Source organism: Pyxicephalus adspersus, chromosome 11 (assembly GCF_032062135.1).
Source record: "Pyxicephalus adspersus chromosome 11, UCB_Pads_2.0, whole genome shotgun sequence".
Lineage (NCBI taxonomy): Eukaryota > Metazoa > Chordata > Amphibia > Anura > Pyxicephalidae > Pyxicephalus > Pyxicephalus adspersus.
In genome coordinates this window covers 49,766,311-49,791,648 of record NC_092868.1, presented here as the reverse complement: position 1 = coordinate 49,791,648, position 25,338 = coordinate 49,766,311, and the positions used below count along the sequence as shown (strand labels likewise).

Below are 25,338 nucleotides of genomic sequence, written 5' to 3'. Positions count from 1 at the left end.
AAAAAAAAACAAATCCAGCCAACACATCTAAGAAATAGCAATCTGCAATATTTTGCATATTTTGGAGATGTTCTGTAACTAAAATAGCCCCTAGTGACCAAACACTTGCTTTCACTACCCTAATGAAGGATAAATAATAACCAATATGTATTTATCCCTTTTTTGTGGTGTTAATGGAATGGGAGAAGTCTCAGCAAATGGGTCACAGACAGAAATAAAAACCAGAAATAAATCCTAACTCTCCTCCCAGGATCCTATAACCAAGAAAATAGGACATCAAAGGCAAAGGATGAGATAAGAATGTTTGCAGAATTCAGCAATGGCAGTCAGGACTTTTCTCCGACCTGCTGTAGGTGAAATGACAGGTGAATTCTTGCTCTGGATAGGTTTTCATAGCCATTGTTCATAGTAGGACATTAGTCTGTTCTGCTGTATTGGAGTCACAATGCTTTACTGTAAAGCGGTGGAGAATTTGGCAGCTGCTCGCAGTGAGCTTGCTCCTTTACACTATGAAAAGATTCTTGTTCTTATTCTCCGTGTTCTGGGCTGAGGCACAAAAAAAGCTTCAAAGCCAACCTGCAGGAAATTTCCCCCAAGCAGGGGGCAGCTGAACTCCTCCAGGGCTCATTTAAATAGAGGTCAATATGGCTGTGAATGCAAATATTAGACAAGGAGAAGATCATACAATGTGAATGTTATACTAAGAGGATCTGTCCTGGGATGACACAAAAGACTGGCCCTAGACTGATAGAGGTTTCTTAAAATATAAGACATCTGCCAATTCCTGGACCAACTGGAAACGCCAAATTCAAACCAGTATCATCCAGCGTCTGATCCCAAAATGGACCCAACTGATCCAGACATTCTACCATTGGGTACATTCTCTACTCCAACAAACCTAGTCAATCCCTCAATCCTATGTCCCATCAATAGACTTGTGTGGCCAATACTCATCTATGCCATGCAGCAGCTGGAACACCTTGGGTGAGAAAATTCATCACTAAGGTGCAGGGAATGCAGGAACCAGCAAGAAGGCAGCCTACTGAGAATAGTCACAAATACCAGATTACTTCCTACCTATTCATTCTGACTTTACTTCTCACTATAATTGAATATTACTGTGCAAATATGACATTAAAATGTTCAGTAATGTATTAGCTTACTCCCCAGACAGCTTGTACCTTTTATATGGACATAACATTTTGTCAAGTAAACAAAATTTAAATTGCATATACAGCTTGTCACCCACTGAGATCCAGTGCAGCTAAATAAATGGTTGATTTGTATAGCAAAGTTGGTCATAACATGTAAAAAAGGTAGAAAGGTTTTGCATCTGCCATAAATTATGTACAACCCTTTTTAAAAAGGAACTAAACCTCCACAATTTTTTCTGGACAGATTTTTATCACCTGTCCTTTTGGTAATAAAACATACTTACCTGCCTGTTCACTTTTTTTTTTGCATGCATGAACAGGTCTGCAAACCATGCCAGGGTGGCCAGGACTAAATAGACTCCCATGCAAATCCCACGTCATCCCAGCCTGGTTAATCAAGACATTAAAGATATTAAAGAGAACCCCAGAGATAGCGCTGCCCACGATGGAACAAGGACAGGTAAGTGAGATCAAATAAAAAATTGCAATCAGGCAGGCAAAGGTATTTTATTGCAGGATGCACATTGCCTGTCCGTTCTGCAATAAAGGCCCAGCCTGGTTGAAGTTTTATAGTTAAAAGGTTTGCTTCTGCTTTAAGTCCAATGTGATGACTGCACCGTAGCAATTGCCAAGTGTTTGAATTCCTATACAGGTATATATAATGGTACTAATAGCAAACACTGCAAGGGTAAATGCTTGTTTTTGCCTTGAGTGCCAATAAAAAGCTCTTTACTTAGCTCATCTTTTGCTCGTCCATGCAGCGCACATTCTTCACTTCCTTCTGACACTTGGAATTGAGGGTTGGGTTGGCCCTTCGTATACTCACGTGCAATGCAGGATTGCTGGTCCTGCACTGTACGTGAAGTCAGACTTGCATCCAATGGACCCTACAGTAAGGGCTTTGGGGGTCAACTGCTCAGAAGACTGAGGGTGAAAGAGCCCTTAAATCTCATAAATCTCAGTACCAGAAGCCACAAGACCCCTAGTTTTTCTTTCATTAAAGAGAAACTGAAATAGTTTGTGTTTTCATTTTTTTTCTTTTAAGTCTATTTTAGACTTTGGCTTGCAACAAACACGCAAAAAGTAGACCTTAGCGCCACCTTTTGGCCAGAGAGAACATTGCACAGTATTATAAGTGCAATATTGGACAACATGTACCATTTCATATTAAGAGGCCTACTTGGATTCCAGATAGAGATGATCATGTAACTCCCTTCCTTTAGGCAACTGGTGGTTGCTGATTATCGCAGCTCCGTCAAATGAAAGTGGAGGAGTCACCAGCCCTTTGTCTAGTTTGGGCTGGTTGGACATGGAGCTCATACATGGTTCTCCTCCTCTCGCTTAGTGCAGTTTGAGGAATTAGGGCAGCAAAGAAAAGGACAGCATGTAGAAAAGAGAATCCGAGTTCACCTGCTGCCTTGCATTGGTAAAGTCCAGGTTTGCATCAAAGCCAAAACCTCCAAGTAAAGTTATTTTTTTCTTATTGCGGTAGAACTTACTTGGTCCTGTATGCTGACTCTGCTTCTTGTCCCCCACGCTGGACTGGCTGGAGTTACAGGAGTCATAATTAGACAATGTACTGGTAGGCGATCCGATATCAAAGTGGGCCGGCTGCGTAGACATCGTGGTGTTTGGAGAGGACATCCCCGAGTCCGGCTGCTTCAGCTCCATATCTGCTGATGGATCTCTTGAGAGTACACGATGTTCCACACTCTGCAAAGAACACAAATGCACAAAATAAAACCACAAGCAAAGGAACACAGCACTTCTTAATCCAAAACTGATGTTCCCAAACTATCAAATCACCAAAGAGACAATTTTATTGAATTTCTTTATAGTAGATGAGAAAGAGCTGCAATCAGCTAATGGAATATCTACAGCTTGAAAATTAACACGGGACTGTTAACCTCATTTCCTTCATCACCAGAGAACATCTTCTGCCAAGATAATGAAGAGTGGCCTACTTAATCCTTTGCACTTTTGGATGAGAACTAATTAAAGCAGCATAAAACTTTACAAAATTGGGAATGAACGTTGAATGGCAGGGAGAATTCTAGTTTAGGATTCTGGTCCCTAGAATTTTCCCTATGCAATCCTCTATTTCTATATGTTAGGTTACATTTGGCAGCGTTCATGCACCAAGTGGAGGAAGCCTGAAACGGCTGACATAGAAAGGTTACACAGCATCTCATATCAGCTTTATCAAAAAGAAGTGCAGGGAGGGTAAACAGGAAACTTTAAGTTATAGATTCAATCTGAACACAATCTCCTTATCAGCACAGTGAGGTATTAAAATATTTTATTTTTGCATGAGTAAAAGGTAATTGAAAATATTTTCTGTTATACCACAAGCATTGCAACTCCACCAAGAGATATACGTTGTAACAGGTGGTCTGTCTGTTTAAGAAATGCATTTTAACCTCAAATTTAGCCATTAAAATGCCCAATCAAAATATTAAAATGGAAAATGATTGTTAAAATCATAGACAATCTGGACACCATTACCTATGAAGAATAAACAGGTGTGCTTCTATCTGGCAGATGGAAAAAGGTGCAGTTAATGGTTCTTGCTGGATTGATTTGAGCATAGTTGACTTACTAGAATGGCAACTGCACCACCCATAAAAATTTAACAAATAACACATATGGAATATTAACACAGGAAGGAAAAAATATATATTAAAAATACAAATAAATCAATGAGTACAATTCTAAAAAAAAAACAACACCAGCTATGCTAATATATTTTCTCTATATCCCTGTGATGGGATTTGTAGATCCAAAGCAGCAAGGTGGTCTCTAATAAAGTCCCAAAGCAGTAAATAAATGAATAATGTCCACAGGAGAAATGGACAGTAATGAAACACAAGAAGAGAATAGGGAATGGATACGAAGATCCTAATAGAAATTTAAAATGAGGAATACAAATTAGCAAGGTAATAATAATAGGAAGAATAATTAAATACCTGATAAACTATAGCGCGAGATGGGGGAGGGAATAGTACCTCCTATAGGATGCACCTGCAGCTCTGCTACCTCCTATGGATCCTGGAGATACAGGTAAGGAGGGAGTGAGAATACTCCCCCATCCTCCAAGTGACGCACAGGGCACAAGCACTCCAGCAGTGTCAGGATGTCTTGAGACTAAATAATTTACAGTCAGGTAGCACTAAGTAGGAGGATCAGTCCCCTTAGAGATAAAGCCACATAGGTGAATTTACCGGACGTGTGTCTTTGAGAAATGGAATTGGGTTATAGATTATTTGCGAGAAATACCTTTTGCAAAAAAAATGCAGAACCGTTTCAAAAAAGGTTTTTCATCAAGGCAATCATACACTATAGTATGTATGCTCAGTCCTGCAGATAATCAATATTTCTCTGATCAAAAATCAATGGGGGAGGGATTGAAAGGACCAGATTTCTCACAAGGGTGCCATGGCCACTAGGGGTGGAATTTGTTTTGCCATCATGGATTTATTATTATCCACATAATGCATAGGGCTGTTCTGCCCACAACCAACATGGCTCACACCAATGACCTTCAACTATTATTATAGCTACCCTCCCATATTCGCCAATCCGGCACAAGCTAGTTGGCCTAGGGCAGCAAAAAAATAAATAAATGCAAATGCGGCTCTGGGGAATCGATCATTTTACCACCTTGCACTTCTTGATATGGAACAGATTTCAGCAATGGAACCCCACCATTGCTTGATACAATACAAAGCTATGCAGTGTCAATGACCTGCCAGCTCCTAATTATTAAAAAGAATATCTTTTTCAACGTTTAAATCGATTAAGAAACTCACTGGCTTTTATTAGATTTGTGTTAATGATTGTTTTCTTTAGAGTCTATTAATAAAAGCATTGCTTGATGCATTCCTAGCACCAAGTGGGTTCTAGCACCATCCCTATGCTTTGCACTGACTTATAGAAGGAACTACGATCTATTAATGATTATTTATATGATCTTCATTGTTATCTAAACTACAAACAGGAAACAGAACTGGATACAATCAGTTGCTAAGCTTTCACAATTTTGTAACAATTATATATTCACTATATACCATTTCCTATCAATGATGCAAAGGAAGTAAAACACAGAACAGATGATGAAAAGCTGAAAAAGGCAAAAACTGGGCCCATTGGTCTTTTATTTTTTAGAGGTTCAAATGGCATGGTTTCCTATATCCCCTCCTACAGGGCCAATACAAAGGGGTTTGAGCTTTCTATTAGGTTTCACCATATATACACGGTTTATTTTTCATCACATGCTTGGTTTGGGTTGTCCAGGCTTGTAAGAGTTCATGGAAAGCATTAAAATATTTTGTAAAATAACTTTTGAAATGCACAAGTTGTACACATTTGTAAAGCCCAGCCATTGATTTGAACAGCACTCCAAAGCACCTTTCTATGGCACCTGCCCTAAAGCAATGCAATGGCCAGTGTAAATGGGCCTTTATTGTTATTATTGCTATCCAGTATTTATATCGCCAACAGTGCTGTTCAAAGTCCATATTATTAACTGTCCCTTTAAGAGGGTTCACAATTTAATGCCCTAACATAGTCATATGGTATTAACACAATAGAAGGTCAATTGTTTTTTTTGGGGGGGGGGGGCAATTAACCTAGTGTGGGAGGAAACTGGAGTACCTGGATGAAACCTATGCAAATATTGTGAACTTAATGCAGATAGAGTCCTGGCTGAGATTTGAAGTGCTACCACTGAACCACCTTGCTGCCTAATGTTGTAGGCAGGATGGGGTAGAAACTGTCGCTCTGCTGGTTCTGGGTATGGATTTGCATTATGATACAGTAAACAGCTTTTTTAGCAATATCAGTGCCCCATCACATAAAACAAAAATGTATAGAACAAATTGGATGAATGCTGCACCCTTTGGGCCCCATACCAGGTTCCAGACAATAAATGTGCTAATAGAATATATATATTTTTAATATAAATAATATGTTTATCACACACATTTGAAAATAACCTCTAATAATTTAAAGAATAGATACCAGATTTTGTGCCATCACTCGATAAGAAGGACCAACCAAATGAGAAATCATTAGGATCTATAGACAGCAAATCAGATTTCACTTTCATCATTTTTTTTAATGCTTAGAATCCTGCTGAAACCGGCTGTTCCTACCCAGCAACATACAAACTCATACCCAAGCAATCATAAACACAATGTAATAAACAGCAAAACAAGCAAATACTGAAAAATAAAAAATGGATAAAACTAAAAACTTGGTAAACAGAACATAAAAAGCACAAATTAGAAAAAATGAGCACAAATGTTATTTTTACTTCCCCTTTCCCGTCACTCCCTCCTTCCTTGATGCATTAACTTAATTAGTTATGCCAGGCTCAGCCTACCAGCCAGGTACACAGATTGATTCCAGGTCCCCATATCACATACAATTAGATAAATGCTTACGTTTCCCATGTTATCTCTGGAAATGTAAAGTAGTTTTCCTGCAAGTTTTTCCTGTGGCTCCTCGCTCTGCCTACAGACAAATCTCTTATTCTTCGTCCAGAAAGGAAGAATCGAGATGCGCACTCTCGTAACCTGCACCGTGGAGGTCCCACAGGACCTCTGTAACTATCTCAAGTCTGCAGAGAATTGCCTTTGCAATAATTACTTTAGCTGTTAAGAGTTAGGCCATTACTCTAACATATGGTAGACAGATATAAATGTCACTTCTCACGAATAACAAAGGATCTACCTATGTCAGAATGGGGGTGTGACGACATAAAAACAAACCATGGCTGAAAGGGTTACTGAGTAATTGAAACCGATCTCTAAAGATTTCTCAGTATGCAAAAAAAATTAATTTATTGAGAGATGATCACTAGGGATCAGCGGTGATAATGTAGTTCTATATACAGTGTCCTAGTAAAACGCGGCACAGAGAGAAAGCAAAATTTGACTTAAAGGGGTTTTAAAAAATGTAAAATTGGCCATGAATAATAAAATTGGTGCAAATTCTGTGCAATCTTAGCTTTACCAAAACCATGCAATGTCATATCAGGCAGAGTATTGCTGTTGGTGTATTTTAAGGTTTATAAATGGGGCCCGTTGTGATATTACTATCCCAATAACTGTCACTTTTTATTTAACTTTTCAAGTTTTATTTGCCTTTTGTGCTAAATTATCAATATACAAACAAAAATGCAATCAGAACCCAGTCCGAACAAGTGCCAGGATAAAATTAATAAAAATGCTACTTAAAAAACGTACCGTGCCAAAATAATTCTATTTTATGGTCACAAGTTCATGAACATTCTACCATCATATCTATCTATGTGTGTGGACAGCACTCCGGATAATGCTATGGAATACAAAGGCATTTCAAACAATTATATAAAGCCAGCTCTACTAAGAAATGGGGTGACCAGTGTGGTGTGCTGGACCTCAAGTGGCCTGGATCTCAACCTCATGGAAAACCTTTGGGATGACATTTTCTTGGCTAAATTCCCACAGGTATAAATCAACTTTTGGAAAAATCTTTTAGACAAACAGAAATTCCATATTATCACCCAAGGTTTTGAAACATGATATCCAATAAATGTATACAGGTGTGATGGTCAGGTGTCTTTTGACCATATATAGTGTCCTTGTAGGGGTATTGTATTCTGACCATTTACGTTTTTTGGAAAAATTTGGTTCCAATCAGAACACAGTGTACACAATGAGACTTTATGCATGGAATGTGTTTTTGTTGCAATACGAGGAACATCTAAAAGAGAACCGAGGGGACTATGTAGGGTAAGAGAAGTGGACAGTGTCTATGCTTAGCATGGTATATAAGACGGATGCGTCCTGTTCTGCAAGACTTTTTAAGGTTTCCATATATATCAATGACTAATTCCCCTTATATTTATTTATATTTTCCAAGTAATCTACTTTAATGTTAAGGAAACAAATGTACAGAACTTACTGCTTTCCCTATATATAAATATATATTAAACCTTCTCCATTCATGGTTTGCTCTGCTCAAGCAGGCCATACAGAGATTAATTGAGAGAAAAAAAGTGAGACGGAGAGAGGGCGAGAGGGACAGACAGACAGAGGAATAGAGAGAGAGAATGAAAGCAAACAGCTTCTGTAGTGCTCCCCCATGAGATAATCCATAATGCTCTGTGAATCCTACATCATGGCAGAAGCAGTATTCAATGATTATCCACAAAACCTAGATTTTATATTAATATTATAAAGTAAACACATTTAGGTTTTACAAATATAACTGAGCAAAGACAAAATAGTTTTCCTTTGGTTACCACCCATTGCATGACTATCCAAGTATGTTGCATCACTTCCTTTTTTGTAGCACAAATGAATCCTTTTAATATAATAAATAACAGTGTTTGGTGGTGAGGAAAATCTTTCTGTGCAGAACATTTCTACTGCTGAACGGAGTCCTGGGATTAATGTACTTTCCATTCTATTGAAAGGACGAGGAGTAAAGCTCATTACTTCCCATCCACCGGCAGGATCCTGTACAAGATTGTAACTGTATCAGCCTGCAGAGCTATCACTGTGGAAATCAGATCGAGTTTGATTATGTTGAAGGCTCGTGTCCTCACCTGTCCAGCACGCTTTTTACCCGACTGTCATGAGCTTGGTTGGTGAAAGCACTGGAGTTGATTGGATAGAGCAGAATGAAATGGCATGATCTCTGAGCTGCTCTCTGGACAGCCATGTTCATTGTGGTTCATACAAGGCTATGCTGCCTGGGTTAAATAGGTCCCAAGATAATGGGGGCAAAAAAGCACCTCCCAAAATTAGATAAAGTGATAGCCAAAATGTAAACAGGAGGGGCAATGTCCTGGAAAACAGCAGCAGAATGATCTGATCACCCAATGTATGCTTGTATACCATAATTTTATCCAGCAAGCTAGCTCGTTGACACCTATAATGTGGTTTGCACACCAAATGTGTTTCTGTTCTTTCTACGGAGTTTCATTTAGGCTTGCTTATTTAATATAATGCTTACAGTAAATAACAAGAAAACAGTATCAAAGCATAGTGGTAATAGTGCAACTTTACTGTTTAAGGGATAGCTGTTTGTGCTGCTAAGCGCCTATTCTCTCCCTGCCACAACAGAAATCTCAGCCCAATGTCTGGCTGTATGTAAATAAATTTACTTTGCACACAAAACAGATTTATATTTTACAATTTGGGGAGCTGCTTGCTCTTTCCATCCACACTGGACAAAGTATCTAGGTGCTGAGGTGGCTCTTCAGTTTAGTGCTATGGTAATCATTGTACACTGCATGCCAAGTCTTATTTTCCAGTTGACCTAATTGCAGAATTAGTGCATGTAGTCACAGGCTTGAAAATAGCCAGACTCTGATAAGCCTAAATAATAGCCTGACGTTTTTTTTTTTTGTTTTTTTTACTGAATGGTGTTGTAAGGCAAGCATACACATTGCTAATGTAGGTTTTCCAAAAAGCCTTTTCTGCTGGTACTTTGGACATCAGTGGTCGGTGACATTTTCGGACCCACAGACCACTAAATTTACCGGCTCTCGACCACGCATGCATGGGAAGCCGGGTATCACTGAAAGAGGAAGAAACTTCCCCCATAGTGACGCGGATCTGGCCAATGCACCCTCCCAGCGGGATCCTTCTCCTGAGCCCACTCGGGGCTGGAGGTGCACACCACCAAAATATTCTCGGTTGGCGACCGCTGTTGCACATGATCCCATGCTTGCTTACCAGTCCCCAAGGAAATTGATATGCATCATATTTTGCCATCAATTTTTTCAAATTATAATTTGCAATATATAATATTTTTGTTCTTGGGTTTGGATGCACATTGAAAAATTGTATAATGCCAAATGCTTCTTAGGTTAAGGTTTAGGGACGAATGCCCTGATGAACAAGGCCTAAGGAATGCTGAATGGATATTCCAAAGTGTCTTTTATAATATAACCAAAATTCCAGATAAAAAGAGGACCCGGAATGAATAAAACCATTACCATGTTTTCCACTGTCCGAAGATACTTTGCACAGTGCATGTGTCCATTGTACTCCGCAAGGTCGGCGGCCGTGTATCCATCATTGTCTTTTATTCCAAGCTTAACTCCATTCACCACGAGGATCTGACAACACTGAAACAAAAACACGATGCTGTGATGAGTGGGATGACTCTGCTGAATGGGGCTCAAGGCAAACTACCAAAGCCCTTCAAATCCAACCCTGAATTTCTTGAACTTACCAATGACCAGAAATCATAAATATCTGGATTCCCACACCAAATTTAGCCCAATGACAACTTTGAGTGCTAGGGAGGTTTATTTAATGGTTGTGGGTGAGAAGGGGTTAAACCAGCACAAACCTAGCCACAAATTGTCATGGGTATTATGTATTGGTGCAATGGAATTAGCTAAGCATTGAATCTCTTAGGAGCAACTCAATACACAAGACATGGTCAAGAGGCTACTCAACGGATACAAGGATGGAGAACATATGTAATCTAGAAGGCAATGACAGTGGGATGATTGTGGCCATACCAGAAGATTCTGACCTCCAAGGGTAGTTTTGCACTAGATTTGAAAGAATATTGGTGCTGCATCCATACTAGAAATATGTTAGGTATATCTAAATGGATTAAAGGGTTTTACAGGACATCTTCATAACATAACACTGGCAGCCTGCATGCCTGGTATTTGGTCTGGGGGATGAAAAAAAACCCCATTGGGGAACCTGTTAAAGAAAACTAAACTTTTGAAGTTTCCAGTATTGATAGCATAGCTCAAACCGAAGGATGGTGGTTGTTCATAAATCACACGCTTTATATTTGTTTTTCTGTCTTAGCAGTGCACATGTATTGCACTCTGAACTTCTACAAACTGGAAATACCAGTGTATGTCTAATGCACTCATAACTAAAATCTTCTATCACAGCTGTGGTTTGAAGTTCTACCAAAAGGATGTTATCAAAAAATCATGGTATTATATCAGCAGCAGCCAAGAGTACTGCTATAGCACCTAAAATGGTCAGGTGAGGACTACCGTTTCATATAATTAATCTTGCAGTTTTCTTATGCTCGGCTATATAGATGTACATTACATAATAAAAATAAAATATAAAAAACCTAATATAGGCACCTCTAATTCTCCATTTTCTGCAGCGTCGTGCAGAGGGGTTCCTCCGAACTTGTCAGTGCTCATGTCCCCTCCGTGTAGGAGGAGCCAGCTCAGGACCTTGGCATGACCCCTACTGGAAGCAAAGTGCATGGCGGTTGCCCCATCGGCATCACGTTCAGCAAGACTGATATCCGTAAAACTTATCTGGATGAAGAAGCAAAAGTTAAAAAAAAAAGCCATAATACTACTTCAGATTACACCAACAATATTTTCTAGTGCATGGAAACCCATCATAAAAGTAATTCATTGGTTACCACTGTTAGCTTCCTGCTAGTTTACTGGCTGTCCTGTTGATCCAATAGGTTCATCCTTTTGGGTATGTTTTTGAGTTGCTGAAGCAGAAGAAGAACTGAAATTGGCTGTTCCCACTTCATTTGTTGCATTCATGTTCTGGCACTATTATTTAGATGGAACCGAAGCTGATAGACCAACATGGCAGCCAGCAATCTGGATGTCAGCCATGGTATCCAGCAAGGCTCCTGGGGTTGGGTTTCCTTCAACCTTCGTCTACTTACCAGCCAAACAATGACTGTACTGTGACCCATCTGAGCGGCTGCGTGCAATGGGGTCATTCCATCCACAGCTCGTATATGAGGGTCTGCCCCGCAGTCCTTCACCAAATATTGGATCACTTCCAAGTGTCCTTCCTGGCAGGCTAAGTAGAGGGGTGTGGCACCGTTCTTTGTCTGGGAATTTATTGCACTGCAAGAAAAAAATCATTTCATTATTATGAGTTTAATAATTAAAAACCAACATTAAAGGGAGACTGCAAAAACAAGACACCCACCACTCTCCCTATACACGCACTGGCTACCTACTGTAGATCCTAAACACAAACCTGTACATACATTTTCCTGCCATCAATAGTCTGGTCTGTTGACTGGACCTTCAACTAATACCTTGTAAATGCCACTCAGTCAATATATGCTGTGAGCATCGGCGGCATGATGGCAGACCCTCAAGGAGAATACCGCTCATCATTTAAATCTTGCAGACTTGCAAAACTGGACTATTAAAATGTTTTACAGAATGGTAGGCTACAACTAAAATCAAAACTTTTGTTTTTTTAATGCAAAAACATTTAATGTACAAAAACCAAAATGCATATATATTACGAGCTCTGAGAAAAGAGAAATTATTTTGATAAGAACGTTAGATAATAAATTATACATAATGGGATATAAGTGTCAGCATCTGAAATATTGGAAGATTTGTGTAATTTCTATTATTTATATTCCAATATAATAAATATTTTATTAAATAAATTAGATTTCAAGCACAAATAACACATTTTCTTTTCAAAGCTAATTATTCCTACAAATAGGAAATAAATCAAATGCTAATTTAAAACTCAAAACAATATTCTTCTTTTCCACTAGATGGCGATATTTCACATAAATCTTTGCCCAGCCCTGTGCAGCCACTGACCCCATTCTTCACATATTTTAGGAATTGGGCTGCTGTTTGCTGCACAGATATTCACACCAAGAAGCAAACAGAGATCTCATCATCTTCTGATATCTTAATAGTCAAAAATTAGTTCTGTAACATCCAGATATACATATTTTTTTTTTTTGCAGTGCCTATTTTTTGTTGCACAAATGCAGCTATTGGAGGTTTTAAAAGACTATTCAGGAGCACAAATCTGAGACACAGAGTTGTCACCTATAACAGGAAGTGCCTGAGCAGGAGGCTTCCTGGCAGGATCACCAAGTAGGAGAAAAAGGGTTGAAATACTGAGTGATATCGAAACATATTAGTCAGGTTTTTATACATTCATGCTATGTAGTAAAGCTGGATTGGTTTACAATTAATATTACAGGATTTTTATAGCGCCAACATATTACGCAGCGCTGTCCATTCCCTGTATGAATCCTACTATGCACACAACTGAAGGAAGCCAATATGCAGACAGACAGGAGTATTTAAAATGCAATTGAAATAAACAGTGTAGATGTGCAAAGTGTTACAGTTGGTTTTCTTTAAACATCAGCCACAAAATAAAGAAACCTGTTCCATAGGAAAGTATGATCTCCCTGCAGAGGTCTATCCCCTCCCCTGAGGAGTCACAGCCGGAAATCTCCAATCAGTAAGAAGCATGAACATTGGGGGCATATTGTATCTGTACAGAGAGACCACTGCTTCTACACTTAGAGCAAGAACCCTACTCTGCATTCCATTGTGCTCTGCATCATCCCAGCCAACAGTCATACCAGCCTGGTCAGCATAAAACAAGAATTTTCTAGCTTGTGTCTTCATCTATACATTGCGTTTACTAATATTGCCCTGGGATAGGACTCATTCCTGCTGCATTCTCCAAACTGAACAGACACAAATTAATGCTGCAATTGCAAACCGATACCTGAATTGGACATAGTATCATTCCTTTTCAAAGTGTGTGTATTAAAGCTCAGATTGGAGAAGGGAGAAGCAGCCAGACAGCTGTAGTGCAGTTCACACACAGAAAAAGGCGGATATGCTGATAGAAACAGAATGACAAATTCATGAGCTCACTGCTTCTCATTTCACTCTCCAGTCCTAGCTGGAAGGAGACAAGACCTGTAAAGGTTACAGAACTGCGGCAGAGAAAAATCAGGTCTACTGCCAGGGCTGTACTAGTAGCTTCAGGGATGAATGCAAAGAATGACCTGGTTGTCAAACAACAGCTTGGTCTTGCAGATAACACATGGGTAAATTTCCTCCATTTGTAATCATTTAAGCCCTGACAGCCAGGAATTGTGCCCAGTTTACAGAGCAGGCGGCTGTCAAACTGACAGCAGAATGGAGTCCTGCTTGGTAAACAGGGAGAGCCGCACCTTGACAATGCCGATGGCTTAAATGAAACACCTTCCTTTATTAGGCGACAACACCGCTGCACTGCTCCTGAATTCCAAGCAGCATTGTCCCCTTATCACAGAGAGATCAACTTCACTGGCAGCATCAGCATGTTTTTTGGGACTTTGTATGCAGACCAAAGCCCCATACACACCTTAGACTTCTGCTGCTGGAAAAGATCTTTTGTGATCGTTTCCAACGACAGATGAACGAATGAGCGATGTAGACACATGGAGTGGGACGAGCGAGCGGCACTAATATATAAGTACAGCAGAAATATTGGAGATGTGAATGGTTTTATCTATACTGCATTGCTGCCATTTTATACCAGTAAACCCCCATGGATGAGGACCTCAGATAAGCTGTATCTAAGCTTCTCACATTCACCAGCAGCGCAGGGACATAAAAGCTGACAGCAATTTATCTTTGAACTACAAATCAAAGCCCGGTATTGGCTGTGCTCGTCTACCCAACAAAGACCGTATAACACAGCCTAATGGCAGGCTGACATATATCACCTTTGTGGTGTCATAAAAGAATCCAACTCAGCTATTATGACCGGACAATGGAGCAAATGTCCAGGGTGTTAATCATGCAGGACTATAAGAATGACAGAGCATCGCCTACTCCTGGAGCCAGGCACAGACTGATAAGGCACATTAGCATGGGGTGAACAGCATTCTACTGATACGAGAAGGACAGACAACCTCCCAGTGAACCCATGGAAGGCAATGTAATGAGATACAGGTAAAAAAGTCCCCTGTCTGCTGAACAAACGCCACTCAGAGTGCAATACTTACCCTTAACCCAGAGCTGTGCATTGCAGTATCTCCTTTTTGCCACAAGAGGTCATCAGTCTTCTTAGTTTGGAAGATACCCAGTGTCAATAGGAACCAGGAGATTGGGCATTGCCAATGGAGGCCACAAGCAGGGAAGGGTAGGGGTGGTAAGGGGGAGCAGCCAAACCTAATGCCACGACAAGATTCTTCTGCCACCTCCCAATGAACATCTAAGCACCAAGTCCTGCCCTTCTCCGGCACCTTCATGCATTTTTAGCATGATAGTGTGAACTGAAGCCATAGGGCATAGGGTAAATGGCCTTGTTCATGCTTGGCATAATTAGGCCCTAAAGGGCAAATTATGCACCAAGTGACAATTTACCATTGGTCTCCCTCTAAAATTCCATATTTCAGGGATGAAGCTTTAATTACAGAGTCCAATGATTATTCTTTGTACCAACACCACCCAGATAGCGGAATGCCACACTGCCATGCATGTGTATTGATTACATCTTATTAATTTACTACAGCTCGGCCTCTCTGTTGCCATCGAGACCACAAACAATGAAGTCTGGAAAGCAAGACCTCGTTATCATTGACTGTCACTGGCTAAGCTGATTAAGAATTAACAAGGAAAGCCGCACACTTACAGTATGACAACAACCAAGTTTAGAGTGCCTCTCCTGCCATTTGCCAACAGGGGGGCAATTAATTAGTGGGGGTCTTGGTCAAGGTTCTGATCATTACCAGAATATATATGAAAAACGCCCCCAGACCGCGTTACAGATATCACATTGAGGTGTATTGTACAGAATGTAGGCATCAATAAAGAGCACCTGTTAGCTGGCTAATCCTATAAAGTCCTGATAATGCCAGGTGCCGGCTGGTATGCCTATTCACCAGAAATCCTTCCTTGATGTGCCCCTTTGATGAAGATTCACTCTATGGCTAAGGGCCACTTTTTGTTACAGGGTGACTACACCATGTCCATCTCTTGCAAATGCTCCCCCATGTTGTCACGTGGATGGCACTTGTGATGAAGTAGTTGTGTCAACAAACGCATGGAGAAATTTCAACCAAACTTGCCATACATACGACTGAGACTCATGTGAGTGCACCAGTCATCTTTGTACAGCCCTGTGCTATATGTCAGAGCTATATTTGGATGGATGTATGTACTTTTCACTAGGAAATGCATCGACATATTTCAATCAAACTTGCTAGACATATGACTCAGACTTATGTGAGTGCACCACTGATCTTTGTGCAGCCCTGTGCTAAATGTCAGAGCTATATTTGGATGGATGTATGTACGTTTCACTAGGAAATGCATCGACATATTTCAATCAAACTTGCTAGACATATGACTCAGACTTATGTGAGTGCACCACTGATCTTTGTGCAGCGCTGTGCTAAATGTCAGAGCTATATTTGGTGATCACTAGAAAACCCATGGAGACATTTCAACCAAACTTGCTATGTTCCACCATCACTCAGAAACGCATCGAGACATTTAAACCAAACTTGCTAGAAATATGACTTCGACTCATGTGAGTGCAGTGCTGATCTTTGTACAGTGCTGGGGTATATTTGCATGTACGTATGTATTGCACAGTTACAATAAAACTTTTTTTGGACTCTTTTACAAATTTCTGGCCTGTAATAATGCCTTCGAGAAAACGTGAGGCAAAAAGGCAAAAAAAAAAAAAGCGCAAGAGAGCTACTTCATCTAGAGCTTCAGAGACAGTACAACAGCGTGAGACCCGACTACAGGAAATGAGAGAAAGAGCTACTACATCTAGAGCTTCAGAGACAGTACAACAGCGTGAGACCCGACTACAGGAAATGAGAGAAAGAGCTACTACATCTAGAGCTTCAGAGACAGTACAACAGCGCGAGACCCGAGTACATGAATTGAGAGAAAGAGCAAGACAATCATGGACTGCACAACATTTTAGCTTAGCATTGGAAGGATTCCACTATGATCCACATAAAGACTACTCGCAGCATGCAAGTGTTACCATCTGAAAAATGGAAATGGTTTGCAGTTACTGTCAAGACAAGAAGTTTAAATCTGAGTCTCCTGGTATTTGCTGCAAAAAAGAAAAAGTCAAACTCTGACAACTGGAAACACCACCACAAGAACTTTGGAATTACACATCAGCAAATACCTCAAATAGTCAAAGCATTTTCATAATAACATCAGAAAATCCAACTCGTGTTTCCAAATGAAATCATTCGGCCCTTCATCAGTTGTTCAACAGCCTGGTTTACCATCCACATTCACAGTGCCAAGGGCAAATTTACCATAAAGCGGGATCGTTACTTCCGCTGCCAGATCAACCACCAAAATTTCTACAACTATATTTTATCGAAAACTAACTAATAGAAACTGACCAGAGGTGTACCTACATCTCAGGAACAACATTTCAGATTGTCCTAAAGTTACAAATGATGTTTCATGAGCACAATGTTCTTATTAAAACATTTAAAACAGCATTGGAAAATTTGCCAATAATTTAGATTAAATTTAATTGTACTTATACTTTTAAAACCTGTCAAAAAACAAATTGTAAATAAAACATTCCTTTGATTAGCTTTATTTGATTCCCTTTCCTGTATAATATAAGATTGCAATAAAAAAAATACCAGGGCAACGCTGGGTAATCAGCTAGTTCTATACAAAGTAGTAGTTGGGTGATTTGTAGTTGAATCGTTATGGTGAGCATTTTGAGATCTAGTCTCCTAGGCCTCAGGGAAGCCTGGAAAGCATAGTTAGCTTGTTCTGGTGAACCATAAGTCCCAGACATGCCTAGTTTGGTCTCTGTGAACTCCATATATTGAGCTGATTAATAATCTGGGGGTTGGCAGTTTATAAAACTATATGAAATTACTCATAATGGCTAAAACAAGGGCATCTTGGAAGTGTCCAGAGAACATCATAACCTATGTGGACACAGCCCTTCAGACAGCCCCACCCTGCTGTCATTGGATTGTTGTATTAGTCCTACCTGTGGTTGGCATAGAAAAAGCCATGTAGCCTAGTAGAGGGAGCTCTCACTGATATCATCTTGTTGCTAAGGACAACGGCACTGACACATTGAGCACTGCCGGGCGCCCAGTGACTAATAACTTGGACTTTACATAGCAACCTGGACCAAGGCAAACCAACTTTATCCAAGTATTATCTTCCAGTTTTCCCTTTTATTTTACACTGTTGCTATGGTTCTTCCATTATTATTTGATTAGTGTTTTTTTTTTGTATTTGTTTTTTAACTGTTTTTGTATGTTTTTACTTATTAAACACTATAAAAAGTGTAAGCTGAATCTCTGAATTCTTTAAGTAGAAATGGTGTACTTGCTAACTCGAAAATATAAACATAAACTACTATAAACATTGTGATTGCTGAGACATCCCTGTCTGGCGTGGCAGTGGGTGACACAGACAGTATTAAAGAAGCAGAAACATAACTGCGGTTGTCAAGGGTAACGGTGCGTGCTTCCATCTAAGCACATGGTGTCAGTGTACCTGTGATGGTGTATTTGGCAAGGGGTAACAGAGTGGTAACTTTGCCCCGTGACAGCCCTTCTCAGCCTGCTGGTGCGTGGATTGTTGCCGAGAGTGCTGGAAAGTCTATGTGCAGGGGTGCGGGGGGAGAGAAGATGTCGGTCACAGCAGCCATGTTTTCCCATTGTCACCGTCAGGAAGCCAGGGCAGGATAATGATGGGCAGCCACTGCTGGAGCACAGACATGAAGCCTGAAAGAAGCTCCAGGAGATCGGCAGTGATGGTGGTGTCATCCAGTTAAGGTTTACATCTACTTTAATGAGTCTCCCTAATTGCCCTGCCCCACTGCAGTGCCATAGGGGCCAATAAGAGCACCTCCTTCAAGACAATGGGCAAAGGATGTTGGCATGGTCCCACCATGAAATAAGATTGTAGAGGTATTGATAGATAAATCCTTAGGGCAAAGCATCAGTTTTGCACCGAAAACCACCAGGGCTGATCTGCAGGTCATGTGACTTTTGCCTAGGCGTTTGGTCACATGGGTTCTGCAACAGCAGTGGTTTTATTATTCAAAGCAAAAAAAAAATATGTCTATTTTTTTTAAATAATAATGTGATTTGGTAAGGAAGGAGGTCTGCTCCATTGCTTCATAAAAAAAAAAAAAAAAGTTAATTTTACTGATCAGTCTAATTTACGTAACTGTAACCAATGAACAAAAGACTATTGAGCAGCATTAATATGCCTAATGGACGACATAAGGTATGTAGAGCGAGCGGGCAGGTATGAAAAGAAGACAAAGCCATGGAAAAATCTGCAGATATAATTAGCGTTAATTTGTGCCCAGGGCTGGCCGTCCGTCTCACGTACACATCAACATTAAATCAAATGATCCATCGGCCTATTGAGTTCTTAATTGTGATGAAGATGGAATTTCAAGGGGTTGTAAGAGGAACTATCATCGGCCACAGGAAGCATTGTGACGAGACGCAGCTCACCCGGCCTAAATAATTCATGGGATTTCTACACTAAAAACAGCAGGTGACTGGTGCAAAGGCCGCTGAGGAACACACAAACCGCCAGCATAACGTGTGGAAGAGGAATGTAAACCAACACGAGGGATTCGTAAATACTGTGCAACAAGTTGCTGTGCAAAGGACCAAGGCTTTGATCAGACTGGCCATGAGATTGCCGTGCAGTTACGGCTTCCTCAGACAACTGCTGCTTTGGGGCAAGACGCTACTGGTAGCTTCTCCTGGCGGCAGCCCCATAGAGTGCCACCAATGCCACCGGCTGCCAAATCTTCAGACATTGGTTCTTTAAGAACCAGCTCCGAGGTACGAGTGACCCAATGACTGGCAAGGGAGCCAAGAGCCTCAGGTGAATGCTTGACCCCAAGGTAAATCTTAAAAACTGCCCTAAGGCCACCCACAGGGACTCGAAGGGAGCTACAATGTGTAATTGGCACGTGTCAAATAAATCCTTTCTTCCTAATGGAGATCGAGTTTTTCTTTGGGTGTCCACATCATTAAGTGCATGACACGGACACTTTGCAATGGCCATCCAATGGCGGGTCCTTCTAAAGATAGCCCCAGTGGTAGGTGACTCCCTGGGACTGAGTGGCATAGAAGTATCTGCAGTACTGGGTCAGAGAACCTTAGCACCCAGAGTTAGTGCTGCCAAGGTTCCTAGATCTGGATTTGGGGGGATATTTCTACTTTTACAGGTTAAGGACCATAGGGATGAGTTAGGGGGCAGTACACAGGAGGGCTGGGTGGTGAAGGATTATGGGAGGAAGAATTTGCCCAGAGGTGAGCTTTAATTTTTTGCAGCTTACCATTCCTTAAATGGGTGGCTGCATTCATTTTTATTTTCCCTTTTATTTTCACATGGGGAACCTGCCCAGAGCTGCCATTATGATGGGAAATTTTGTGCCCCCCCATTAAAATCTGTTTGACTTTTGCAATGCTGGAACTTTTAGACATGGGAGCCTAGTATAGGACCCTAGCATGGGACCCAGAAATTTCTGATTGCAGTCCTGATGCTTGCTGATCTAGAGTGGCTACACTTACTGCTCTGTATATATGGAGTAAAAACGTTGCCACCCAGGCTGCTCTTAAATTTGGAATAGGATAGCTGTCTTTTCACCAAAAATGTAATGTCAAGTTCTTTTTTACGCTTAGAATCAAACATGGAAAACTTACTTTGGGCAGTACTCTAAGAGTTGTTGCAGTGTAGGGAGATCTCCTTTGGCAGCGGCGTAGTGTACAGGAAGTGCACCTGTGTCTGTTGCCACCATTGCATCATTTGTCCCGAACCGGAGCAACCAGCCAGTAATTTCATGGTGGCCAAACCTGGAGGCTAAGTGCAGAATCGTAGCACCAGAATTGTCCTTGTCCTACAAGAAATAAGAGTAGAGGCATTTAGCAAACATCCATTAAGCATATTGGTCAGTCATAAAAAACTACCACACTGCATCTCCACACCAAACCCTTTTTTATTTATTACACAACATTCATGCCAAAGAACAACACAAAAACTTAAAGGGTCTGCCCAAGGTAATGCTTCCATTAAAGAAGGAGTATAGATGGTAAAAGTCAACCCCTGGGGCTCCAAGTCAACTACCAACCAGGATGAAAGCCATCCTTGTTAGCAGTGCATTTAGCATTTGTTTTCAAGCCTCCTAGATTGTAAGCTCTTCGTGGGAAGGGTTCCCCTGTGTCACTGTCTGTATCCGTCATTTGCAACCCGTATTTAATGTACATCGCTGCGTAATATGTTGGTGCTATATAATATTATTATAACACATCAACATATAATAACGGCTAAATCTGAAACAATCCAAGACAATTTCAACTAACAAAATGAAAAAAAATCATCAAGAGGATAACTTCAGTAGAATCTTTATGCCCAAACGATCAGTAGACTGAGGTCAGAGGTACTGGAAGCCCCTCCAAAATGAGTCAACATTGGCCTCCAATAGTAGGTCATTGTTGTAGGCCATCAAGTCAAAGGACCAAAAGAATGGGCTCTGCAAGCTCCATGGGGTAGACCAAGCTCATCATTGCAAACATCCCTTGATCTACAAATAATTTCTTAAATTTATTGCTGCTGCATTTTTTAATCACAATCAATTTTAAAGTTACCCAGACCTAGGACAAGTTTACTTTGCTAACCCCAGACCTCAGCTTTTGAGGGTTTACTATGCATGTGGGCAAATGCAGCTTACTTTTATATACAGATTGAGATATTTCTCATTTTTACAACACATGCAGTTGTGGTTTTGACCTTACAACTGCATCAAGCTGTTTTGGAAGTCCCATTGAATTGTATGTGGAGAAAAAAAGTTCTGACAGACCCAGATGTCGAGATATACATGTTCTAATCAGTAGGGGGAACACACAACCTGAAATATCACCAATGCTGTATACCCAGGACTATATAGAAATTGATAACTATACCTAAAAGCAAAATGAATAATAAAAACACCAATATTCCATCAATACCCAATAGCCAGTAATATGTTATCCTGGTTAAAGTGTGTGAATTGCCTGAAGTTGGCTGAAGGGGTGTAGTGGGGTGTGTACACGTGGGCACGCCATGCCCTTACTTTTTTCTGTGTCCCCCATATAGGCTCTCCCTGCGTGTTCCTCATAGATAGCCTTCACTATTACCTTGCCCTCCTTTTTTTTTACGACTACACCCCTGGTTGGCTGTCTCCATTAGATTGGCCAAAACTTTGACGTGGGAAGGTCAGCCTAAATGTTATATATTGTAGATGTGGTGGCTATATATGTTTTGATTTTAGAGGCAGCACATTTTCAGCAGTAGAAAAGTACCTGTTGATAGAAATGTTTTCGGTGTCACTCTCTAAACTGAATGCAAAATTATTAGTATCCTCTTTCCAAAAATCACTAATCTCATCGTCTTAAATAATACAAAATGACCCAGACAGACAGGTTTTAAGTCTAGTCTAGGTGGCAACTATGCTTCCCTTGGGAGTGAAGGAATGACCATAGCCAAGACAAAAGTGTGTTATTTGCAGAATTACCAGATAAAAAAGGCAAAAGACTGAATAAAAAATAATTATTGATTTTGGGTTTAGATCGACTTTATAGCCGATTTACCTAACTCCCATCATCCCCCAGTACCTAATTGCTGGCATTGTTACTTACCTAAACCTGAGGTCACATGATACTCCAGACCAATGTCTTCCTCTTTCTTCATTTTACAGAAGGTGGGTTTCTTTTTTGGGTGTCCATTTCTGACCACGAAGGGGGCTCCCTCGGTATACAGCAGAGAAAGTTCAGTGGTTGTTGCAGTGAGTGGGGACCAGCTATGGCTGACACATCTGTAGTGTGGGATTACCGGTACCTCTCTTTTGGAAACAGCACCCACAAAGAATCCAGACATTGGACGTTGTCTCCCCAAAGCTGGGCACTCATTTACAAATACAGCAGAATAACCCTTTAATTGATTTTCATAAGGGTCCTAGGGTAGGAGGGTAAGTGACCAAGCAACACATCTCCCCAATATTCGGATTTAGCTCACAATTTCTTTTTAAACTTCAACATTTGCATCATCTGGACAATTAAAAGTCATGTTGTTGGCAGAATAAAAAGTAAAAGGGTGTGGGCGAGTGGTCACAAGCTTCTTTATAATATCGGCAGTTATCTCCTCTCTCTCCCAAGTTGTTCATTGGGAGATCAGCCTACACAGCACATAAAAGATTTTGGTCAATGTTGGTGGCGTATTTACTGGTGACTACGAAGGGCAGAATCATTTGTAAAATGTGCCTACTAGGATAGGGGGTAGAGGTATGACCAGCTTTTTTATTTGATAAGCAGGATATTTATCATACATTCCAGTTTGGGAGAGACTTTCTGGGCTGAAATGAAGAATGAATTCTCTCTCTAATTATGCCAAGCTGTTCTGTCCTGCTAATCCCTTCTCTCTCCCTTACCATAGCCTTTTACACAAATCACCTGTAATGCTTCTAAGCCATAAGCACATCACATGCTTTCACCAGGCACCCTTAATTGTGGAAGCTGATTAGCTGCTCATTTGCATTCATTGTGTTTTGTCCCAAGTGGCATTTGCACAATGCAGAAGCCTTGGCACAGGACGCTTGAGCTGGCATTCTTCAGTTTTTCCAGGTCACACCACCACACATAACCACAACATAAATCTGGTATAGTTTGCACAGGCATAGTACACTTCAGCCCGATCTAACTGCTTCCAAAAAAATGATAATATTGAAATCAATAGGCAGTGTTGGTGCACAATTTTCAGAATCCACACGCAACATCCAGGGCCAGTTTGCTGCGTCTGCTGCCTCCAGAAACCTAAATTGAAACTGCTCATACTTGTGTTTTTTCAGCTATGCCAGTTAAATAAAAGTAAAAAACAAGACCCTGCTCTGCTAGGCTTTGCAAACTCCTGAAAAACGCCAGCTGTTACTGTCCTATAGCGTTCCCATGCAGATATCGGTTCCCAGTAGGCACCACAGTTTTTTTTTACCGCTATGATCAACATTATTGTACAAAGTTGTATTCTAGAAATAAATAAAATATTTAGGATAAACATTTAAAATAACAACAAATAATTATGATGCAAAACACTGAAAAGTATTTACAAATAAAATAGGGGTTTGTTTGCCTAGGCTTGCATATTTTCTACTGGGAATATATAAACAAAACAAAAAATGTTTCAATGTGAATGGTAAAAAAACAGCCATTAAAACAATAATTACCACAAAAATTATAGCCTAAAAAAAAAAAAAAAAAAAAAAAAAAGAAGAAAAGGAGTCGTCAGAAGCCAGAGAAAGTTTGTTGCAACAAGAGCAAAATTGCCCTAAGCTCAACTCACTGTATTCTACCCAACAGACATCCATATCACATACCCCACTTCTCTTGCACCAGATCCTGATGCTGATGGGCTTTTGATGAAGCCACTGGTCAGACCTCATATACAGCAACAATGCTAATCTGGAGTTAGCAAGCATCACGAGAATCTCCCCAGGCTCTATTTTGCCATAGGAGGATCCTGGGAGGGCTCCCCTAATTCTGCTGGGCATCATTGTCTATAAGGCCTGGGACAGATGGGAGGAAAGTAGTGCTGGTGACCATTTGAAATTAAGTAAGAGTTGTGAATAGGGATGGGGGAATTTGGTTTTGTGGGAATATTTTCTAGTGCTCTATACACCCCTGACTTCTTACAATATCCTGACCTCCGAGTTTTACAAACTCCTGACCTCTATTATACAGACTCCATGTGATACAGACCCCCGCACGCCCCCTATACAGATCCCTGACCTCTGTACAATACAGACCTCTGGACCCATATAATACAGATGCCTGCTGCCCACGCTAGAGATGGCTTTACCAGTGTTTAATGTGCCACTAGATCAGTGTTTCTTAACCTTTTTAACCCTTGAAATAATCTTCAGGACTTTGGGGAACTCTTTCTATACTTACTATATCCATGGCCCACAGTAGATTAGTGTGGTGGTCAGAGGGACAAATGCCTCTTACATTGTTGGTCATTAGGAACAATGTAACCTTTACAGATGGTGGTGGTGATTTAAAAATGTATTAGGAGTCTAAATATAAATTTTTAACTAAGATTCATCCAACTTTTGCCCAAAATACCCAATTTTTGGATCTGCCTTTGGCTCAAGTTTTACTTATGACACATGAAATGTAATTGAATCCAATGTGTAAACTTTGCAGTAAAAGTTGGGTCAATGTTGGGTTAAAATATTTATAAATGGACTTTATTATTACTTTTTATATAAAATGCAGCAAAAACAAAACACTGTATTCCTATACTACCTATAGCAGTATTTCCTGAACTTTTTACCTTGGCAGAACCCTTGAAATAACTTTCAGGTCTTGGGGAACC

The 25,338-nt window shown here is 40.4% G+C and overlaps 1 protein-coding gene across 5 annotated transcripts in view; it reads right to left on the bottom strand.

Annotated features, from left to right (window-relative positions):
• The window catches only part of LOC140340525 (espin-like), a 92,424-nt gene that overhangs the window by 52,384 nt on the left and 14,702 nt on the right, over positions 1 to 25,338 (bottom strand). For all 5 annotated transcript variants that reach the window (XM_072425786.1, XM_072425787.1, XM_072425784.1 and 2 more), the window contains exons 2-6: positions 20,640 to 20,833; positions 11,832 to 12,018; positions 11,278 to 11,460; positions 10,147 to 10,278; positions 2,654 to 2,867 (exon numbers count right to left, since the gene is read on the bottom strand). In XM_072425786.1, the coding sequence (XP_072281887.1) occupies positions 2,654 to 2,867; positions 10,147 to 10,278; positions 11,278 to 11,460; positions 11,832 to 12,018; positions 20,640 to 20,833 (910 nt within the window). The remainder of the gene's footprint in view (positions 1 to 2,653; positions 2,868 to 10,146; positions 10,279 to 11,277; positions 11,461 to 11,831; positions 12,019 to 20,639; positions 20,834 to 25,338) is intronic.